This window comes from Vanellus vanellus (assembly GCF_965231255.1).
Source record: "Vanellus vanellus genome assembly, chromosome: 7".
Classification (NCBI taxonomy): Eukaryota; Metazoa; Chordata; class Aves; order Charadriiformes; family Charadriidae; genus Vanellus; species Vanellus vanellus.
Genome location: NC_138912.1, coordinates 31431486 through 31452053, shown reverse-complemented (window position 1 = coordinate 31452053; position 20568 = coordinate 31431486). Strand labels below are relative to the sequence as shown.

The following is a 20568-nucleotide window of genomic DNA, read 5'->3' as shown; positions in this document are numbered from 1 at the left end:
CGCTCCCTCCGCAACCGCCCGCGGCGGCAAATCTCCTCACGCCCCTCCTCGCCCGCGCAGCGCCCCCTGACGGCGGCCCCCGCTGGCGGGCGGCCTCCCCTCAGGGCGGCGGTGCCGGCGCCCCGGGCAGGGCGGGGGCTCCCGGAAGGGCCGGCGGACGCTTTAAGTACTCCACCTTTGAGCTGCCGCCTCTCCCCTCGTCGTTACCCCCCCCCCTCCCCCTCCCCGGGGGTGGCGGCCCGGCGGCGGAGGGGGACGGGGATGTCCGTGGGTGCGTGTGACCGCAGGCGCCGCCCGCTGAGGGCAGCTGCGGCTCCTGCGGGGGCGGGGACCGGGACCTCGGTCCGCTCGGGGGCTTGGCCGCGGCGGAGCGGCCGTCCCACGCCCAGCGACAGCCACCCAGCCAGCCAGCCACCGCGGCGCGACACGGTAAAGCGGTAGCGGTGGCCTCCCGGCCGGCCTAGGGCTGCCGGCTGCGCTACTCGAGGTACTACTGCGAGTGGGCGCGGTGGCGGCGCCGCGGCGCTGTGGGAAGGAGGGACGAGGTCTGTCAGGCACAGAGAGCGGGGCCGGCGGCAGCGGGGGCCGCCCGGGTCCCACAGCCTCCACCGGCCCGCCTCTGCGGAGAGAGAGCGGGCTGGGGCCGCTCTCCGGTCCGGAGGTCAGCAGGCAGCCTAAGGGGGCGGCGCCGTGCTAGCCAGAGAGGGCTGTAGGGTGGGAGCCGCTTGCTGTGTTTGAAAGCCTCCCTGCAGCTTTAAAGAGTTTCTCTAGAGCACAGTGTTGCCCAGTAAAGCCTTTTCTGGGAAGGCAGAAACGGGTAGGTGAGTTGTTTGGCTGAAATCTAACTTCTGGGAGTCCGCTCCATAGAAGACTAAATCTTGCATCCTTGTGCAAAGGGGTGTGTGCGTAGGGGCGCACGGCTACGGCAGCGTGGTGTAGTGGTCCTTGAGGAATCTGTGCAACGGGGGAATTGCACTGGTGGCACGGGATCCCTCTTCTAAGCCTCGTTGTTCATTGTGCTGTGCCAAGCCTCAGGCTCTCTGGAGGCAAGCCAACACCGTAGAAGTCCTGTGACGTCCATGTCACAGCTCATCCCCTGGTCTGTGTGCACCTGACAATGTTCTGCACGTGGCCTCTTTAGCCATTTGTGCGTGTGTGTTTGGGTTTGTTTTTTGGTTGGTTTGTTCTTTTTCTGTTTTCTCCTCTAAGCCAAAGCAGTCAATTAGGATCCCCTGCAGCAAGGCACAAATTACAGTAGTGACAGGGTCGCTATAAACTTTCCTGGTTTCAGCCCAGAGTTGGGGAAGAACGATAAAAACAGGACAGCAACACGTTTCTTGTTCTGGTTCAAGTACATGTATTAGAAACAGCCCTGCATTTTAATCCATTCTCTGCTGTTGACTTATTTTGTGACCTAAAACTGGTAACTTAAGTGTTATGGCTACATAAGTAAAAAAGAGATGGTAACAACAACAGGTCTTCAGGGGTTCTTTATGTTAAAGAAAGAAATTTGATATCTTGGCAAGGTAGGTGCCATAGAAGTGTTAAATATTACATGCTGTAGTAGGTGCCTTTAAAAACAATGGTTGAAATGCTGGTAAAGTGAGAACTTAGTAACATACACTTAAGTCTTTTTGTAATACAGGGGCAAAAAAGTCTTTGTAAACAGTCTGGACACGTACCTTTTCCTTTTCCCTTCCCTCAGTAGCCTGTTTCTCCACAAGTATGATTTCCAGTTTGAACATAATTACCAAAAATCTTCAAATCTTTTAAAGGTCAAGTCTGACTACGCTATGGTGTATACCCACTCTTTTGGGGTAGTGAAAAGAGGTCACGGCAGGAAAAAAAAGCTCACCTAGCAGGGAAAAAAGTGTGAAATGTCATTTTTCCGTAATGGTGAAAGTAGTCATGGCAAAGGATCTAGAGGTGAGGGTAAACAGCAAATTTGTTTAATCGGTAAGGTGATACTGGCAGCAGCAAGCAGCCAAACAGAAAACAGTTTGAGCTGCATTTCTGAAGGCATTGTATTACAGAGAAGGGAGATAATATTCCACCATTATATTGCTCTAGCATATGTCCCCAGGAATACTGTATTGTGTTGGAACCCACAAACCACATTACTGGAAAGGCATCCACAAAGCAGAATTTGGTGAAGCCAAGTGTGATAGAAAGTATACCTTCTTAAGAAAGATCAAAATACAGGACTTAGGACAACTTGATAAAAGGTCTAAGAGGAACCAAGAAATACAAAGTTCCATGAGAACTGAAGGATTTTGATTAAATGGGTGAAACAAAGCTGTACATCAAAGTACAAGTAGGATTAGCTCAACTTAGTTCAGAGCTCAGCAGTGAAGGAGAAGAAACAAATGATCTCCTTTGCATTGTAGAATAGTCTTGCTTTGGAAGCAATATTGAACTTGTGGGAAAAATCTTTGCTCTTGCTAATTACTTTTATATTCAATTTGACGTTGGCAAGGTAGGAATTCAGAGCTAAAAAGCTTTTACATCTCGAATGTGTTAGTTTCAAATTCTTTAGCATTGATTAGCCAATATATAGTAAATATGTGCTATTTTGTCCTGTGTATTGCAATGAAGATGAGTGCCCAAATACAGCTGTTGTTTCCTCATTATTCCACATGGAATTATTATTAATGTTGGCTTAATTCAAGAATTTGGAAAACTCTAGGATTGCATATACATCTGGTTCAAAGCTTGGGTTTTTTTTTCATGCATATGTCTAGGTGAGTACTTTCTTCACATGCTCCTGAACTATTCTCCTCACTGTTCCACTCTTCTGAAAGAGTGCAGATAATCTTACTGTGGGAATCCATGGGACAAAAAGGACCTGTTTGTCATAAAGCTGAAGGCTGCCTTCTCGTACTGCCACTCCCTCACGTGAGGGAGACTGAAACAAAAGCAGCCAGTATTTTTATCTGATTGCTTTTAAAATGAATGTCTATCCAGTTTGTTGAAGATCTTTTTATCAAAGAAGAAATGATAGTTTATTCTTCTCCAGGGCAAGTTCTTCACTTGCCTAAAGAAAAACATAAAAGGTTGTTGAAACCATGACCATGCATGTGTCTATATGCCAAAGATGCATGGTCTATTGCAGAACAGAAGTCAAACTCTCAAGCAATCTATTTCTGAAGTGCTTGATGATACAAAAGATAGAACGTTGTTGCTGCAGTAACAGTAATTCAAGGCACTTGCATGAGCACAGCTACCAATGCTGCTAAAATATAACCGATGAGTAATGTGGCCAGCTTAATGAAGTAGTAGCAACTTGAAAAATGGAATTTCCATTACTTGTTTCCTTCCACCTTAATTTAGCATTGACACTAGTGGTTTTTATTTCATTCACTTAATGGCTATGCACTCCTGAGCATGCAATTGTAGCTGTCCTAGTCAGTTCACGTGGTCTTCTAGCGTATGTGAATTGTTTCCGCTAGCGTAAGGTCTCTGATGTAGCTGTGGAAGGATGGCTCTGCACAGGCTCGGAGGCATTTGCTGGAGGTGGCAGCAGTCTCCTCTGCTGTAGAGCCTGCAGAGCCTGGTACCCATCCAGCTTCCTCGCAACTGCTCCCATCAGTCAGCTGGGGACAGCTCTGGGGGGGACCTGGTGAGCTCTGGACAGCTCTCTGTTTTGATATCTGTAGAGAAAATGTCACCCTGCTACTGGAATATGTTTTTTTCTTTAAATGTCACTCCTTACACCAGTGACCTGATCTGACTCAGCATAGCTTCTGTCTGAAGGGAGGGAACTATAACCAAGTCACAGATTTTGACATAGCTGGAGACTGTAGGGTAGAAGGCACTCCAAGAGAAATGAAATACCATTACTTGAGCAAACAAAAGATTTTTGGAACAGTCTTAACAGGCAGTTATGTAAAGCAACTAGAACCTAATCTAAACATCACAAGCTTCTGAAAACAAGGTGATTGTCTACTATGTACACACAGTTTATTTCATCCTCAGGTTTCCCGGAAGTTTTTGCTGAGGTTTGAGCTGGTAGCCATGCTGGCACCATACCGGCTGCACCAATCCAGTCCCTGGGTTTGCTCCGGATGTTTGAGATGGTGAGAACACCTGCGTCTCTCACCTTTGAAAACAGGGCAGGGTTGAAATAGTCACCTGAGTGGATCACCAGCTTTCTTCTTTAGAGCCTGCTTGTATTAAAAGTCTGTAGAAGACAAGTGAGACCTGTGCTAGGAGTGTCCCCAGCAAATAAAGCTGTGACTACAGCTTCTTTACCGTGTGTACTTCATTATTAGGCACAGAGCTTTCTCCAGGCAGGCAGAGGGGAAACAAACACAGGGGGAAAAGGACTTAGAGAGGCCTGGAGAAAGAAAACTGTGGAATATTTTTACTCCAAAATGCACCTGGTAGTGATAGTGCAGGCACATGAAAAAGCTGTGGTCCTGTTGTGTTGAAGGGGAATGTTGGCCAGGACACTGGCATATCCTCTACACTTTCTTTTTAAAAGTGCTAAGCTATGCTGAATGTTCATGCAGACACAGACAGAAACCAAAGGAGTAGGAATAAGTGACCTCAGTTTAATGTTTCATTCGAATGACCAGCCACTAATAAGATTACCACTTTAGTTTCCTAGCACACCACCACCCAGCTTGAAAGATCTCACAGACACTTTCAGATGTCCTAAACTGATAAGCAAATGGCATGTTACACATGTGAAAGTAGGACAGAAGCACATAGTGCTTGATTAAGCAGCATCCCTGTGCAATTCTGGGTTTTGCATCCCCCCCAGCACCCCTTTTTTTTTTTTTTTTTTTTTTTTTTTTTTAACACAAATGACTGAAGATTTAAGTATAGGAAGGTAACGTGCACAGAATTCACAGTCCATAAAAACATGACCTCTCTTCAGATACTTCTTCTGTGATACTGTCTCTACTAGTGAAGCAATGACTCGCCATGTTTACCTTACTCCCGTTTTTATTCCATTCTCCTGAACCCTTGAAATGGAGCCAAGAAAGGCCACTAAAAATCCAGTGAATTCCTAGAAAAAGGAAAGGAATAGTGCAATGGGAATTTATTTTCAATCTTTTGTGTGTGAGTTTTTTAAAATAAATAAATATATCTGGTACCAGCATTTAGAAAGAGACCTACTGGATTAACTGGCAGCCCTGAAAACTCTGCTGTTTGAAGTGCAACAAGTTAGTTTTGTCTCCCCTCAAAGTATTCATTCAAACACACTGGTTGTGGCCTCATACAGGGTAGGTTCCAAATGCTGCTAATGTAAATGTGCCCTCAAGGTATTTGTGAGACATCAGAAACCTGTTTTCTTTTCAAGCCGTGTGTTGATTTTGGTTTGGGCCAGTTCTACTGGCTGAGTGCAACTTTTGCTCAAATCCATGTGAATTGCTGTGGTTTAATTGGGACCTCTGACTAAAAAATACGGTTATGTGGTTCAGTCTAGTGTCTATGTGGAGTATAATTATTCCCTTGTACACGTTTTTTTTGCCGCTGTACAAACACGTCTATTCCCTCATGGTTTTGAAAAATTATTGACCATCTCCTCAGATAAAGACTGAGGCCCTGGTAGTGTTTGCTCTCTGCTGTTTCACCACCAGTTTTTCTATTGCATTTTAAGGTACATGTATGGGCAGAGTGACCTATTACCAATGTTCAAACTGAGCTACATTACTCTAGTGCATTATGTGGTTTTGGTTGTCTTTTTGATTATCAGAGTAAAACCCATGGGCTTTTTTTGTTGTTTTGTTTGTTTGTTTGTGGTTTTTTTTTTTTTCCACCTTAAATTAATGGGAATTTCTTTGTAACTGGTGGTTAAAGGTAAGGATGCTGTGGAGATATAGTAAAGTGGTTCTGGAAGTCCTGCATGTATTAATGACTTGAAACGGGTGAGCGTTATTTAATGTTTATAGCTTTATCCTGAGAGCAGAAACTTTTTATTTATATCTGTAGTTCTGCCAGCAGCTTCTCCCCTTCCCTCTTGTTCTCTGTATTTTAGCTATTTCTGATCTAAGGCAGAAATGCTATCCAGCGTTACTGAGCAAGGGTTATAAAATTTTATGGAACACCTAACAACTGGAATATAAACTATGAAAAACCAAGGAATTAATAAAGGAGGGAGTTAGCTAGCTATTTGTATTCTTAGCCTTCCACTTAAGCATTGTGCCTTTAGAAGACCTGTATCGAAATAATGAGACAGGTATGGAGTAAAACTATGCTTTTGCCACGGAAATTAAATGCTGATTAGACATAACCCATAATACCTCTGTCTGCATTCAAAGAGAATAAATTTTCATTTTCCCTTGAGAAAGCAAGGGCTATGGAACCAAGAGCCAAACATGAACTTGTGGGGTTTTTTTTGTGATGCTAAATACAGGTAGTATTTTTTCAGTTTAACAAATCAATACAAAAGAAGGTAAACACTATTTTTTGGAGCCTTTCCTGCTAGATATGGAAAGATCTATGTAAAAAGAACTTGTTCATAGTACGTTATATATCATGGTGTAATAAACTTATGTTTGGAAGCAGAAGTTACAAATGGCTATGCAGGTGTTAACAGGTTAGTAAAGAGATTTGGGTGTTTGGGATTTTAGCATGGGATTTTGTTTGCTTGTTTTATTACAAAATGTGTTTTGCCCATAAAGTAACTGAGCATGAAGAGGGGCTTGAGAAGCCTAGAAAGATCTGTCCCCTTCCCTGGGGGCTATATTAGACATCTGAGTCATGAAGTCTTTGCATAGTAGGTGTCTGGTTGCAAACCTTTTATGGGCCCTACTCAGCTGGGATATCAGCATCTGCATTATAGCTCCCATCTATTCTTAGGTGATATCCCAGCAGGACTGAACAGGCAAGGCAGAAAGAGAATTGCTTTCATTATATAAAACTCTTCCCTTTTCTCATTCTATTTTTTCACACTTTGTCTGTCTACCCCATCCTTCTGTTCTGTAGTGCTGCCTTGTTGCCTGGTGAAAGAGGTACAAAATGGCTTACAGCGTGACTCTGAATGGACCTGGACCATGGGGTTTCCGACTGCAAGGGGGCAAGGACTTCAACATGCCTTTGACCATCTCCAGAGTAAGTGAGCAAAAAAAAAACTTCATTGAGCTTGTTTAGGTTGGAAAATAGCAGTGAACTAGTCATATGTACACTCTGATTTGGCCTAGCAGAATAGAAGATCTTTGCAGATGTGTCTGAAAAAAGAGAATATAATGTGGACTTTAAATATATCAGTTCAAGGTACAATCTGGCATTGATGATGCCTTAGGAGGACAGTCCTGATTAGTATCTTTTTAAGAATGACAGTACTGTCTCTTTTAAATAAGCGTCCAGTTCTATTTTGTACAGTGTTGTCTCTTTTTCTGCTGATAGGGGACTCACTGGTGCTGTCTGTTTGGGGGGAAGGGAGTAGAACAGCTGTGAATGGAAATATAAAATTATATTTCTAGAAAGTAAACATGTAACTACTTGTGAATTCATGAAGTTTAGATGTTAAAACTGGACAAAGGGATACATGTCCCCTCTTTTGGGGGGGAGCAATAATGGGATGAAAATTAGACATGTCAATCAGAAGACTCAATAGTGCTTAAAATACAGTTTTAAATTATGCAGAAGGCTTCCATTTGCAGCCAACAAACAGCATGTGATTTAATAATTAATTACCTGGTGTATCTGTCAATTACAAATTAGCCCATTTATTTCCTAGCCATCTTTTGGTTGGTTTTTTTTTTTTTCATAAGAGCAATATTTTAAGGTGTTGCAGTGGAGTGCTCTTATTACCTCATTTAGCTCAGTTTCTTAAAACTTTTTAACATTGTATGGTTTTCAGGAAATTTCTAAGTGTTTCCCTTAGCTATCCTCCTCTTGTCAAATTAGATAGTTCTCTGTAACTTCTGGTTTGAGAACTCTGCTTTCTACTACCTCTTGCAGCTCCCTCCTCCTTTTTGTTTTTCCCTTTTTTTTTCCCCCTTTTTTCTTTTTGACAGTCTCAAATCTATTCCAGAATGTTCAGATCTTTTTAGAGACATCTTGGTTCCACCAATCACCTGCAGAAGGCTTATTTTGCAGTGCAGTGACAAGAGAGGTTACTTATATAACAGTGTTTGAAAGGAATACTGGCGTGATTTAATCAGACAAACAGAATGCAAACAAAGGTCTGCTCCACTGCAAAAAAAGCCACCTACACTACTTTAAAAATGGTGTTTTTTTCATAATGAAAAAATATGGTCTGTTAAGTTTGGGGTACCAAATTGATATCCCTCTAACAATTGTGATTCAAAGCCGTCAGTGAGCTTCTGAAATCTTAGTTATGCTATTTCATATTCATACTGTAGGGGTCTGTATTATTTGATCTCCCTCATTCTTATGTACAATATTCCTTTCTCTGAAGATAGAGCCTCATTTACGTTAATACTAAGTCCTATGATGATGAGAGGAACTTTTTGTAACCCCTTTTGCAGAAGTGGCATAGTAATTGCAAAGAAGTCTGTTCTGTCAGTGTTATTTAAAACAAACGAGGAAAAAACAACCAGAAAACCCCACCACCCTGCCCTCAAAATAAATTCACTACATGAACTTATACTAATTTCACTATAGTAAATAGTTTTGGTATTTCTTTCCTTATCCCACCAAAGGTAAGTACACAGAGGTGCCAACATACTTCTGTAGGCATTTTCATGACACTTTGCAGCCTGCACCATATGGTGTTGATTATTTTTTTTATAATTCAGTCATATCTACAGGCTGTCAGTCAAGGGCTGGGGCTGGGGCACTTGCACTGTGTATGTCACAATCAGAAATGAAAAAACAGTTGTTTCCCAAAGAACCCATTGTCTCAGATTATAATCTCTTAAAGTATACTTAATATACCCAAAGGCTATATGATTCTCATGGGACTTTTGAGAGCATATGATGAGCAGGAGTGAATCTGCAACGGCTGGATTCCCAGAGGTGTGGAGGAATTACCTCTTCACACAGCTGGCTGCATTTCCAGCAGTAGAAGTGTCAGTAAGCACTGTTAAATGTTTTGAACTAGTGAGGCCCAGTTTTCACTTGGGAGCATTGCTTTGGGATGGGATTGGATTTTGTCGCCTGCCTTTCGAGGGGAAAAGCAGGCATGCAGAAACGAACGTAGCCTCTTTCAGGGGGAGCTGCAGTAGGAATGCCTGCTGGTTGTGATATTTTTTAATTGGAACAGAGTATAATACATGGCTTTTGATTATTATATTCTTAAAGTCTATTTTTTCTTTTATTTTTTGTTAGCATCTTTCACATATCTCCCCTTAATCAGCAATTTGCACTCATAAGTGAGCTGAGCTGTGAACTTAGCCATAATTGCAATCTTACCTTGGGGAAAAAGGAAAGCTGTACTTGCATTCTCTAGATATTCTTGGTGGGGAGTGGGGAAGGGAAGATAACTGTGAGGAGAATCCCCCTTCTTGGGAAGGGCACACAGCTCTAAGTGTTGCCAGTGGATGACATATACTTATCTATGGACTGATTTTGATCCACAGCTGCCCTGAGATGGAATTAGGGTTTCTATGTGCAAGATGAATCCTAAACCCCAAACACTTCAACGGGCTTGTAATTGCTTTTAAAACCAGATGTGCTGTAGCCCTTTTGCCTAGATATGCGTAGTATCCCTCTCTGCAGGCAGACAGAGCTTAGATAAAGACACAGAACCATAGAATGGTTTAGGTTGGAAGGGACCTTGAAGATCATCTAGTTCCAACCCCTCTGCCATAGGCAGGGACACCTCCCACTACACCAGGTTCAACAGATCAGTTTTAAAGGACTCTTTAAAATGCTGTCTGAGGCATTGTATTTACTTCCCTTCAGGTGATCAACTCACTGCTGAATAGCCAACAGCATATGACACAAGAGTCACAGTCAGTCAGCTGGGTGATAGGTGAAGATATGTTCCCCTGAAATGGATTGTTCTGCCTGTCTGTTCTTTATCTAAAAATAAGTGCCTGACTAACGTAGGGGGGTGGGAACAGGAAAAGAGACAGAAAAAACAAGTGGAGAAGAGTTAAGGTCACTCTGGAGCTTTCACACTCCTTTAACAATGGCATTAGAAAATAATCTGGGAAGATTTAAAAAATATTTTTCCAGTCCCCACTCTGCAGACTTTCCTACCCTCTAGAACAAATTCTGTCATCAGATGTCATGGGCGGGTAGCAGAGGTAGGAAAACAGTATTGACAGGCTTTTAGTAAAGCTGAGCATCTATCAGTCCTACTGAAATGAACGAGACTTGCAGTTGGCAGTGCTAAAAGCTGTCACCGGTGGTCTGATCATATGCATAAATCTGGTCTTTCCGAAATGACATGGGCAGCAAAGCAGGTTATTTTCTCCTACTGCTTGCATAAACTGTCTGGAAGCAAGCAAAATTCATTAATTTTATAGATCTAATCCTCTGTAAGAAGGCTTTTAGGCATAGTTAATTATCTAAGTGCTGTGTTGCCATGTTACCTAAGATGGTATGATTGTACATGGATGGATGCAATAGCAGAGCCTCCTCATGTATTTGTGAATGATTATTGCTGAACTGCAAGCTTTACTAGTGAGACAGACTGGTTTGCAGGTGATGCAATGAGCTGAAAGGTATGCAAAAAGTATCACCATCTGAGATGGCAGCAATATTATCCGGAACAGTGTAGTAACTCATAACTGGTATCTTCAATCTGTGATTATCCAGACAGTTTTGAACTTCCTAGTAGAGGTTTTTTTTTTTTAATTATCCTGGGTTCCAAATCAAAAGCCACATCCCGAAGCTGAAGGAGACAGTGTTTAAACAAAACAAAAGTGTTAGAGAACTATTTTGGGTTTATTCTGTTAAGTGAGGAAGAAATTGAAATCTGGTGATGACATGAGCACAGTGAGGGGAAAATGGCAAACGCTAGTAGGAAAAAGAATTAAATTAGCCGATCTGTATACTTATTCTGATACAAGCAGCCTGAAACAGCTCTTTGGGGGGGAAAAACCCTATTCTGTCATTTCACAGTCCATGTCTCTAGAGGAGTAGGAAGGCTTTTCTCACATTTGTTGGGCTCTTTTCTTTTACCTGCATCTTTTCTTGATTACTTTGTGTTTCTCCTCTACTCCCTAGCATACGTATGTCAATCTCTCATTGTGACTGCATTTCCTTTACAGGAGCTATGTGAGAGTATTAATTTCCTGTTGGCCTTACTGCATGTGAGGTATCAGTGCCTTACAACAGGCAAGTGATAGGTGAAGGGAGGCCCTCTTGGCTTCTTTTCTTCTATTCTTGAAGGCAGGGAAACCTCAAATTATCTGGGTCAGGCACTATGCATTCTACGGCTGTCATTTGGATGGCCATGTGGTATTGTACATAAATTGTAATCAGAAGAGTGAAGCGTACCTGTATTGACTGAATAAACTTAACAAGTTCCCTTGAAATGCTGATTCCACATCATCCATGAAGCATCCATCTCTGGTGAATTGAACTGCTGAGTAGTTGTCCTACAGCTACAACTGCAACTTTGAGAGGTTTTGTTTCATCTCCAAAGGTGAAGTCCTTCACAATATGAAAAGCCATATATTAGTATTTATAATAGTTGATATTCTACAAAACTAACAGGTAAGTCTCATGTTCTCTAAAAGCCTTCCTTTTTAACTACTACTCAGTAGAGATATTTTGTTTTTCCCCCAAAACTCAAATGATACTGAGTCAAATTCTGAGAGGGGGAGCGAGCCATTTAATGTAATGACTGTCTTATGTCTAGATTAAGCTGTAGTACTTTCTTATGCATGGGTTGTTTCATTGTTCCAGTCTTCTACAATTTAACTCAAAATAGTTCCTTGCGAGAGGAAAATGAAATACTTCCAGGCCAACTTTTAAGACCACTCCAAAATTTTCCTATATGTTGTTGATAAAACTGTTCTGTGGGTGTCAGCATTGCTTTGGGATAGTCTGCTTAATTTGTAGATCACTTGAGCAACAGAGTCACCCCATCCAAAGTTATAGTATTCTGAATCTTATTATGTGCAGCCATTTGTTATATGTATGGATGTGTCCGTATCATAGAATCATCTAGGTTGGAAGGGACTTTTAAGATCATCAAGTTCAACCATTAACCTAACACTGCCAAAATCACCATTAAACCATGTCCCTAAGCACCACATCTACCTGTCTTTTAAATACCTCCAGGGATGGTGATTCCACCACTTCTCTAGGTAGCCTGTTCCAATGTTTGATAGTCCTTTCAGTGAAGAAATTTTTCCTAATATCCCTCCTAAACCTCCCCTGGCGCTACCTGAGGCTGTTTTCTCTTGTCCTATCACTTGTTATTTGGGAGAAGAGACCGACCCCCACCTGGCTACAACCTCCTTTCAGGTCGCTGTAGAGAACAATAAGGCCTCCCCTCAGCCTCCTTTTCTTCAGGCTAAACAACCCCAGTTCCTTCAGCCCCTCCTCATAAGACTTATTCTCCAGACCCCTCACCGGCTCCATTGCCCTTCTCTGAGCACACTCCAGCACCTCAATATCTTTCTTGTAGTGAGGGGCCAAAAACTGAACACAGTACTCGAGGTGGGGCCTCACCAGTGCCGAGTACAGGGTATAGGGGGACGATGGCTGCCCTGCTCCTTCTGGCCACACTATTTCTGATACAAGCCAGGATACTGGTGGCTGCCTTGGCCACATTGGCACACTGCTGGCTCATATTCATGAGAGAATGCTAGTTACATTAGATGGTACCTTTGCTTTCAAATGAATTTGCAAGCCAATTTGGGTATGTTTACAGTCACAGTTATTGGAAATTATTGCATTTCTGTGAGCCTGAACCCTACAAGTAACTCCTAAGCCTCCTGATTTGATATTATTTGAGATGTTCCAGCAGGCAGCATCTACACTATAAATGACAGTTCAGTATATATGGCATTTGTATGATATGATTGCAACTCTCATCAAACACAAGTGGTATATGTGTATGTTGGAGAAGGGAAGAAGCAAATTATCTAGCTGCATTCATTTTAAAAAATATGTGTTGGGCCAGAGAGAGAGAGATGGGTTCCGAGGCCTGGGGATCAGAACATCCCTGGATACTGGGGACTTGAGTCAAGTCTCTGCTCTGAATAAAGCGGAACAGGATTAAACGTGGCTATGCAGGTGGTCTAAGAGGTAAGCCATTAGTTATTCTGAGACAGGCAACACTCCTTTTCTTGATCAAAAATAGTGTATCAGGTCTGAGGAATAATCCCAATGGATGTTTCACCTAAGCCGCTAACACTTTAAGAGAAGGTTTGATTTCAACAAATAGCTGATTTTTATAGTACAAAGCAGTTCCAGCACAAGATGTACTATTTTTTCCTTTCCAGTTAAACAATTGTGATATCAGAGGCTTTTGTTTTCTTTCCTTGCAGAAAACATTCTGGGAAATCCATGCAGCTTGTTTTTGTATCTTTCAACTCAGGATTTTTGGGGGAAGAGTCCTTTTGTTATTATTGTTATTTAAATCTTAGCATCATACTGCAATGTGATTTGAATGCATGTACTGTACTTGACCAAATAACTTTCAGGAAGGATATGGAGCTAATGACAGCTCTTGGTCAAATTATTTCTCATCAAGTACGTGCTTGGAACTGAAAGGCAGCCCCTCTTATCTGTTTGTGTGATTAAAGTAATCACTAAATACTAAGCTCACTGCTGAAGGGCAGAGGTATATAAGGAGTATTATGTACTCTGCACAGTATCTGTGCAGACATCATGCATAGCTCCAGTTAAGGTTCTGTTTCTCAATTCGGTCAGTGTTGTGAATTTCAGGAGAAACATTTAACCCTGTTAGAATGGAGGCCAGATTAATATGAATAATGGACTGTAATAGCTGAGTTACTGGCTTAAATGATGTTACATCATCAGACCTGCTGCTCTGACTATTCTGACACATAATACATAACCAGTGGTTTTGAAGCCCTTTATTTCACTTGCTAAATGCAGCTTTTCTCTTTGGGGTGTGATTGCATCTGAATAATCAATGCTCATGTGGCATTATCTGTGAAAAGAGCTCAGTGTAGGAAATAATTGGGCTGAATGGCATCTATGCAATTACCAACTCAGTTATAAATACTGTTAGTATTTTGTGGTGCTAGCTTTACTACTTATGCCAAAAAAACCCACTCCATAATGACTTTGCAGCTTGCTTTCCTGCAAAAGGGAGAGTAATGTAACTATTCCCTCGAACAGGAGGCATAGAAACTGAGAAGTTCACAGGTGGGGATAACCATAATTATTGTGTCTTTATGGAGGAGGAGGAGAAGATTTCTAAACCTAAGGAAACAAGTCCACAATGCAAATGAGTTATGGTGGGCTTGGTTTTTTGGTTTTGTTTTTGTTTGTTGATTTAACTTTTGACAATGTTCCCTGGCAACTGGATGTTCTGGTCTGACAAACTGTTCCTGAAGTTTATTTAGTTGAGAATATAGTTCATGTAGTATTTCAGGAAGGTATCAGATTTACTTAATTATTACTAAAGTTAATAATTTTGCAGATCCTTTAGAACTAGTAAACGCAGCAGGAGGTAACCATTAAATTATGAATTTAAAGCTGTTGAACTGTTAGTGCTTTATAATTAAAATGCGCAATAAGCTTTTTTTCATGTAGAACTTTTCACTACTGTCTGATGTCTGAACTCAGTAAATGGCTGTCTTCATAACGCGGCAGATAACCCTGTCATTAGGTCCATTCTGAATACATTACTGCAAAATGTTGTCCAGCAAGGGGAACTCAAAGAGGGAAATTAGCTCTGCAAGTATGTTAACGTTAACTTTCTATACTAGCAACAGCAGTTCCCATCTGGTCACTCTTGTCCAATCAATAGCATGAAGAGTATGTTTTTTATAACTCTATAAAATGTGGGCATTTAAAAATAAACAAAAAGCCCCAACAAACCTTCAGTAGCACTCTGAAACTATCAAAATGGTGTACAAAATGCAATAGTCATCTTTATAATCTAGTATTCATAGTTGACTGGAGCTAGCTGAGAACACAATTTGATATAGTTGATTTTTTGTGTGTGTGTGCAACTAGAAGCTTCTGCACATAGGTACCTGAGATGCCACCATTTTAATGCGTAATATAGCATTAAATAGTGTCCAATATTATATGAGATACTGCTTTTCTTTTTTTTTTCCCCTGGGTTTTGTTGCAGGAAGAGCTCGATGCTCAATATGCAGGTAAGTTATTAATCCCCATTTAAAGATCATGAGGAAGAAGAGGGAAAGGAGGGAAATTTTTGCTGAACGTGGTAAAAATGGATACTTGCAAGTCTTGAGGAAAGAAATTAATTTAAAACAGTGTCTAGCAATGTCAGCTATGGTATACTTTGAAATGAATAATGCTAATTGAAAAAGGATGCCTTACACAGTGTGTTAAAAGGCTGTTTCTTCCATACCAGTGTAATTAAAGCCTTAATAAAAAAGGTTACTTGAGGGCTAAATCTCAGAATAGGCTTTTTGTTACAATTGTCTAAATTTTCAAATCCTAATTTGATAGAAGTATGTTATGATACTTAATAGATGGCACTTCATAAAGAATTTAATTCTTGCCAGTACAGAGTGAGGACAAGGATGTTAACAAGTGTGCTGTTCAGTCACATTGTGTTGACCCATAATTTACATAATATCATATATTTAAAAGCAAACAGGTATCACCTGTCAAAATGTGATGCATAGATGAGAAAAAAAAAAAAAGATGTATTTTACTTAGCTGCTATTATAATGTAAGGGCTTAAGTGAAATAAAAGCTTGATCATATGAGCCATCAACCTAAAGCTGGCCCTGAAGCTTAGTCCAGCCCTACTGTTGGGTATCCTTTGGGAACAGTCCTAAAACCTTTCATTTTCAGGTCCATGCAGAGTATTTATTTTTTTTTTTGTCACCAAAATGTGAAGCTGTTTCTGTGTTGTTGTGAGAGATTTCAGGAACAAGAGCACCCAGCTGTTATTTATAGGGGGAAGAAAAAACTATTTTTTCTTCCACCGCCTGACTTCGAGTGTAAGCACTCTTGTGTTTTTTGGAATTAGGTACCCTGAAAATAATTAGCTTCCAGCTTACAAATGGCTCCAGATGACATCTTGAACGTGCTTCATACAAGGTGACTCCTCTTTTTGTTAGCAGTGGCTAGCAGCCATTTTTCCAGAAAGTCAATGAGAACTTGCTCTCCTTTTAGGAAGATGTAATGGGTCAAATGTCTTAAAGGCATGCAAATCCCCTGGCAAGGGTAGAGTTACTTTCTGCACCTCCCACATGCGTAACTGGTGTTGTGATCATCTACGCCACAGGTGTTCACAGCCTGGACATTGTGCATAAATAGGTGTTAACCTTTCCCCAAAATCCTTCCAAATACACTTGATTTGTAGCAATGGCAGCTGAGGATTAGGAGGAACTCAGCCTTTCATATGCTTGCACCGCATCCCCTCCTTTCCCTTACTCAGAGTCCAAATTCCATTTGCTGTGGTATTTTGGCTCCCTTACTTGGTTAGCCATACTTATTAATATACATAAACCCTTATTTTCATTAAAGGTAACAGGCTTAGGGGCACACATTTACTTCAAAAAATTTATGGCTCCTCAGTTTAAAGCCAGCGTTAGTGACAATTGGCCTTTGTGGCATGAAGAAAAATAACTGTAAGGCATTGTAGTCCTTATTATACCTGGTTAGGGGGCCATGCACGCTCTTCAGAAGCCTCTATGGGATTCTCATGCTATATTTAAAGCATCCTGTAACTTAGGAAGCTATTTGAATTGGAACGAATGCTACATTTACCTCAAGCTTCTGGAATGGGACATAGTATCCAAAACTCCAAAAATACTACATGTAACCCCAGATTCTGGTACATAGTGCCAAATCAGAATGCTCTGGTATTAGGGTGAATTTGGGCTGCCTTTTCTTGATCCTGGGGGTCACCGGGACCATCCTGCTCTATTTGAGAATGTCAGCATTCTCTCCTTACCTAGTCATAGCTGGTTCAAAAATGGCCAAGGGCAGTTGGTACTATGGCAGGTGTTTAAAAAAGAAATAGGCAGCTGAAACAAGATGTTCTCTTTCATCAGAGTTGGCTAAGATTAACTACTCTATGAAATAAATGGATAGTCTTTCTGCTAATTTTTTGACAGGAGTTGCAAAAGACAAGTACCCTCCTGACCTACTGTCAAAATTGCTTTGCTGTCTAGGAGATTCTTGTCTCACTTGTTTACTTAAATTAGCTAACAAAATTATTCAAGATTAAATCTTTTTGCCAACTGTATGGGGTGGGGTGGATGAGGATCTCTCTATTACGTGTCCGCTTTGCTTTCTGGATGACAAAAAGTGGTCAAAAGGCTGTAAGTGTCATGGCTTGTTTGAAAAACAACAAACCAAACCTATTTGAACAGCAATCTCTTCTCAGTTTAATTGCCTACTGCTCGGTACTGCTTCTTTTCAGTGTAACATTTCTAAAATTAAAATATGTACTGTGTTGACATAGAGTTGTCAGTAGTTCAGGATGAGTGTGCGGCATTGTGGGTAGCAGGCTGTTGGGTGTAAGCCCCTGACAGAGAGTGAACAGATTATTAGGGTGCCAGAATTGTTTAGCTATTTCACACCTGAGGGATAGGAAAACTATCCTTTTGAGGATATTTTGAGGGAAGAACTGTCCCAGACTTGAGAACTGTATGTTGTGGCAGTTGGCTGCAAAGACCGGTGCTGATATTGCTGTGGTCTGTGGTCATGTGGGAGACCCGCAACGTTGGCTCTTGGCATTCATCCTTGCTCCATGTGGCATGGCACTCTGCTGTCTTCTCTTTCCGTATGCCTGGGATACCGGTATGGGTTTCCTCCCCTGCCTGCCTTTCCTTGCGCTACCTCACACCTTCTCCGTCATCGGAGTCTGCTGTCCTTTCTTTGCTCCCAGTTTTCGATAATGTTCAGATTAAGTGCATAGAGGAGCAAAGAGATGAAGACTGCATTTGGAAAGTGAAAGTTACAGGCCCTTCCACAAGGCGTTATAATTTCTTACAGAACAGTGAAGGGAAAGACAGAAAGAATATACAGGATGTAAGCATACAGGAAGGAGTTGGCTAAACAGGGTGCCTTGTAGTGGTTCACAGCTGCTCTGTGTGTTGCTGTGGGGTTTCCTGTTTCTCTGATTAAATACGTTGCTGTATTAAATAGTTGCTTTTACCCTATGTTGAGCATTTCTGCAAGTTCTTCATGGCAAAACACGGGAATATGTGCATGTTTTCTGAGCCCATGTTGTATCTTCTGAGGCTAACATCATTTACTTGATTGAATTTCTATAAAACATTCTTTAGGTGACCTAAAAACAACAACAAAAAAACCCCAAGAAACAAACTCTGCCCTGCAGAGTAACAGCAACAACAAGCTTTTGTGGATAATGTGCCCTGTGAAGTTGTGCATGTGTGTCCTAAATGTCAATGGAAAGACCCCAATGACTCACATCAAAAACATCTGGATCTTCAGCTCACACAGATCTAGTATTTCTTCTTTTATCCAATATGATAACCTGTTTCTAGCTTTGGGAGTCAGAGATGAATTAAGTGGGGGAAAAACCAAAGCAGAATGAACCTTCTGTAAGCTCTAGAGAATTTGTGAATAAATTCAGTATTAATTTCAGATCAGTTTCATCTAGACCCAATTCTAATTCCTTTCCTAGTAAAAATAGGAAGAGGTCTAAGGATTGATAATTTACATGAACAGGGATAATGTCTGGAAGAACATGAAGTGAAGAGCCATTGGTTTTTCCCAGCATATATGACTTGTCACAGAGGTTATCCCAGCTTGTGGGAACATTCCTGGCAAAAAAAGAAGTGATCATCACTTCCACAATATTGAAGACATATTTGCAGTATGATTGACAAGATGAGGAGGTGGTATATCATTTCTTTGCACATCAAGGGGCTGGCAGCGAATGAAACCAAAACTAGAACTTAGCTGCTTTATTTATCCCTTGAACAGGTGCAGTACAAGCAGCTGCAATAAGATCTTTTATGCATTCCACCCACGATTCCCTGGAGTTCATGTGTCCTAAAGACAACCTGGAAAGGAGGCAGGACACTCTTGTACAGTATTGTATTTTATAAGTACAGTGTGAGATGCTGATCCTTCCCATGGGGAAGGAATTCGAAGCTGGATCTGAGTTTCATGCAATTTGATGATATGGGTAGATGTCTCTCTCTTTTGCCACTCTGAGTGTTTAGCTCAATTAGGTAACTTTGTGTGTAATTTTTTGTTTTAATAAAACTCTTCATAGGCCAGGAAACGGCACAAAGGAGTCATTACAGTATAATTTAAATGCTTATAAATTATTGGCCTTATTAACTGGAAATTTTATTAGTTGTATCCAAGGAAAGTATTGCTAAAAGGACTTGAAAAGAATATTACTTTGTCTACATTAAGGCTTGATCCTCCTCCATTGATTTGTGTCCCCACATTAAATGCATGTCTCAGCTTAGGAGGCTAAGGAAGAGCTCTTGCCATGTAGTTGTTAAGCCTCTTTGCTCAAGGTGTAGATAAAGGTTTTAGGAAGAAACTTTCCTTGTTGGCATTTAATTTTAGAACACTTACAGTGAACGGTCTGGCCTGGATGCCAGAAGTCTTCCTCTAAAGTATCTGCTCTCGGCTGGTGTCAGAGAGTAGTGGCTATCTAGCCCTTATGTCCACACTACTGTGAGGCTGTGCTGGCATATACTCATGCTGTAGAGAGAAGTGTGTAGAAAATACTCTCTAAAATACTATCTTTTTCCACTGCAGACAATCCAATTTTACAATAACAAAATATGGATGGGGAACTAGCAAGAAAAACCCCCAAATTGCCAAAGTCTCTCTGGAAAAAGAAGAGGGTGCATGCCATCTTCCAAAGCTGTTCATATCCTTCCACCATTGCTACAATCACATTAATGTGATACCTGGTAAACATTAATTTTCTCAGTGTGTCATAAGAGAGAAGTATTTTTCTGGCTAAATTCTAATGCCCCGCAAGAGCTGATGGCGATAACCTTGAAGAGGTGAAGTTGAAACATCTAATTGTTTCTTAATATTTATTTTAATATTTTCATACCTTTATTGAGTAAAGCCATAATATTAAAAGCTCCAAATCCCTATGTTTATTTCTGTTAAGAAAAGGAACGAAAGGAAATATGAAATCAAGTTAAAGCATGTTTGTTCAGGAAGATATCAAATCCTGAGAATAGATGAAGGTGGTGGTGACTTGCAGTGTTCTTGGTACGTTTCTTCTAGTTAAGCTTAGTTTTACATTTTGGGTTGGTACACAAGAAATGTTCTCCCTGTTTTCCCTCCTGGATGTATATTTATGTTATTTATCTTTGGATGCAAATGGCCTACAGAAAAATCTCTCCTGCCCTTTTTTTGTATGTCTATGATGAGCAGGCACTCTTGATATCTATAATAACATATCTATCCTTTCTCTGTCATTTGTCACACCATGACTTACATTTTGCTCAATTTATCTTGCTTTGCTACCAGAATAAGTAAAAATCTAGGCTGTTTTGATGGTATCTTTTTACTTTTTGTCCAGTTTCATTCCTTTAGTATTCAAGAACATGG

The 20568-nt window shown here is 41.0% G+C and overlaps 1 protein-coding gene across 3 annotated transcripts in view; it reads left to right on the top strand.

Moving 5' to 3' along the window:
- Positions 1–374: 374 nt before the first annotated feature.
- LDB3 (LIM domain binding 3) overlaps positions 375–20568 on the top strand; it is a 127973-nt gene continuing 107779 nt past the window's right edge. For 2 of the 3 annotated variants that reach the window (XM_082486794.1, XM_082486792.1), the window contains exons 1-2: positions 6769–6835; positions 6937–7062. In XM_082486794.1, the coding sequence (XP_082342920.1) occupies positions 6970–7062 (93 nt within the window). In that variant the 5' untranslated portion in view covers positions 6769–6835; positions 6937–6969. Of the gene's footprint in view, positions 488–6768; positions 6836–6936; positions 7063–20568 lie in introns of those variants that run through there. The other variant, XM_082486793.1, reaches the window with a different exon arrangement.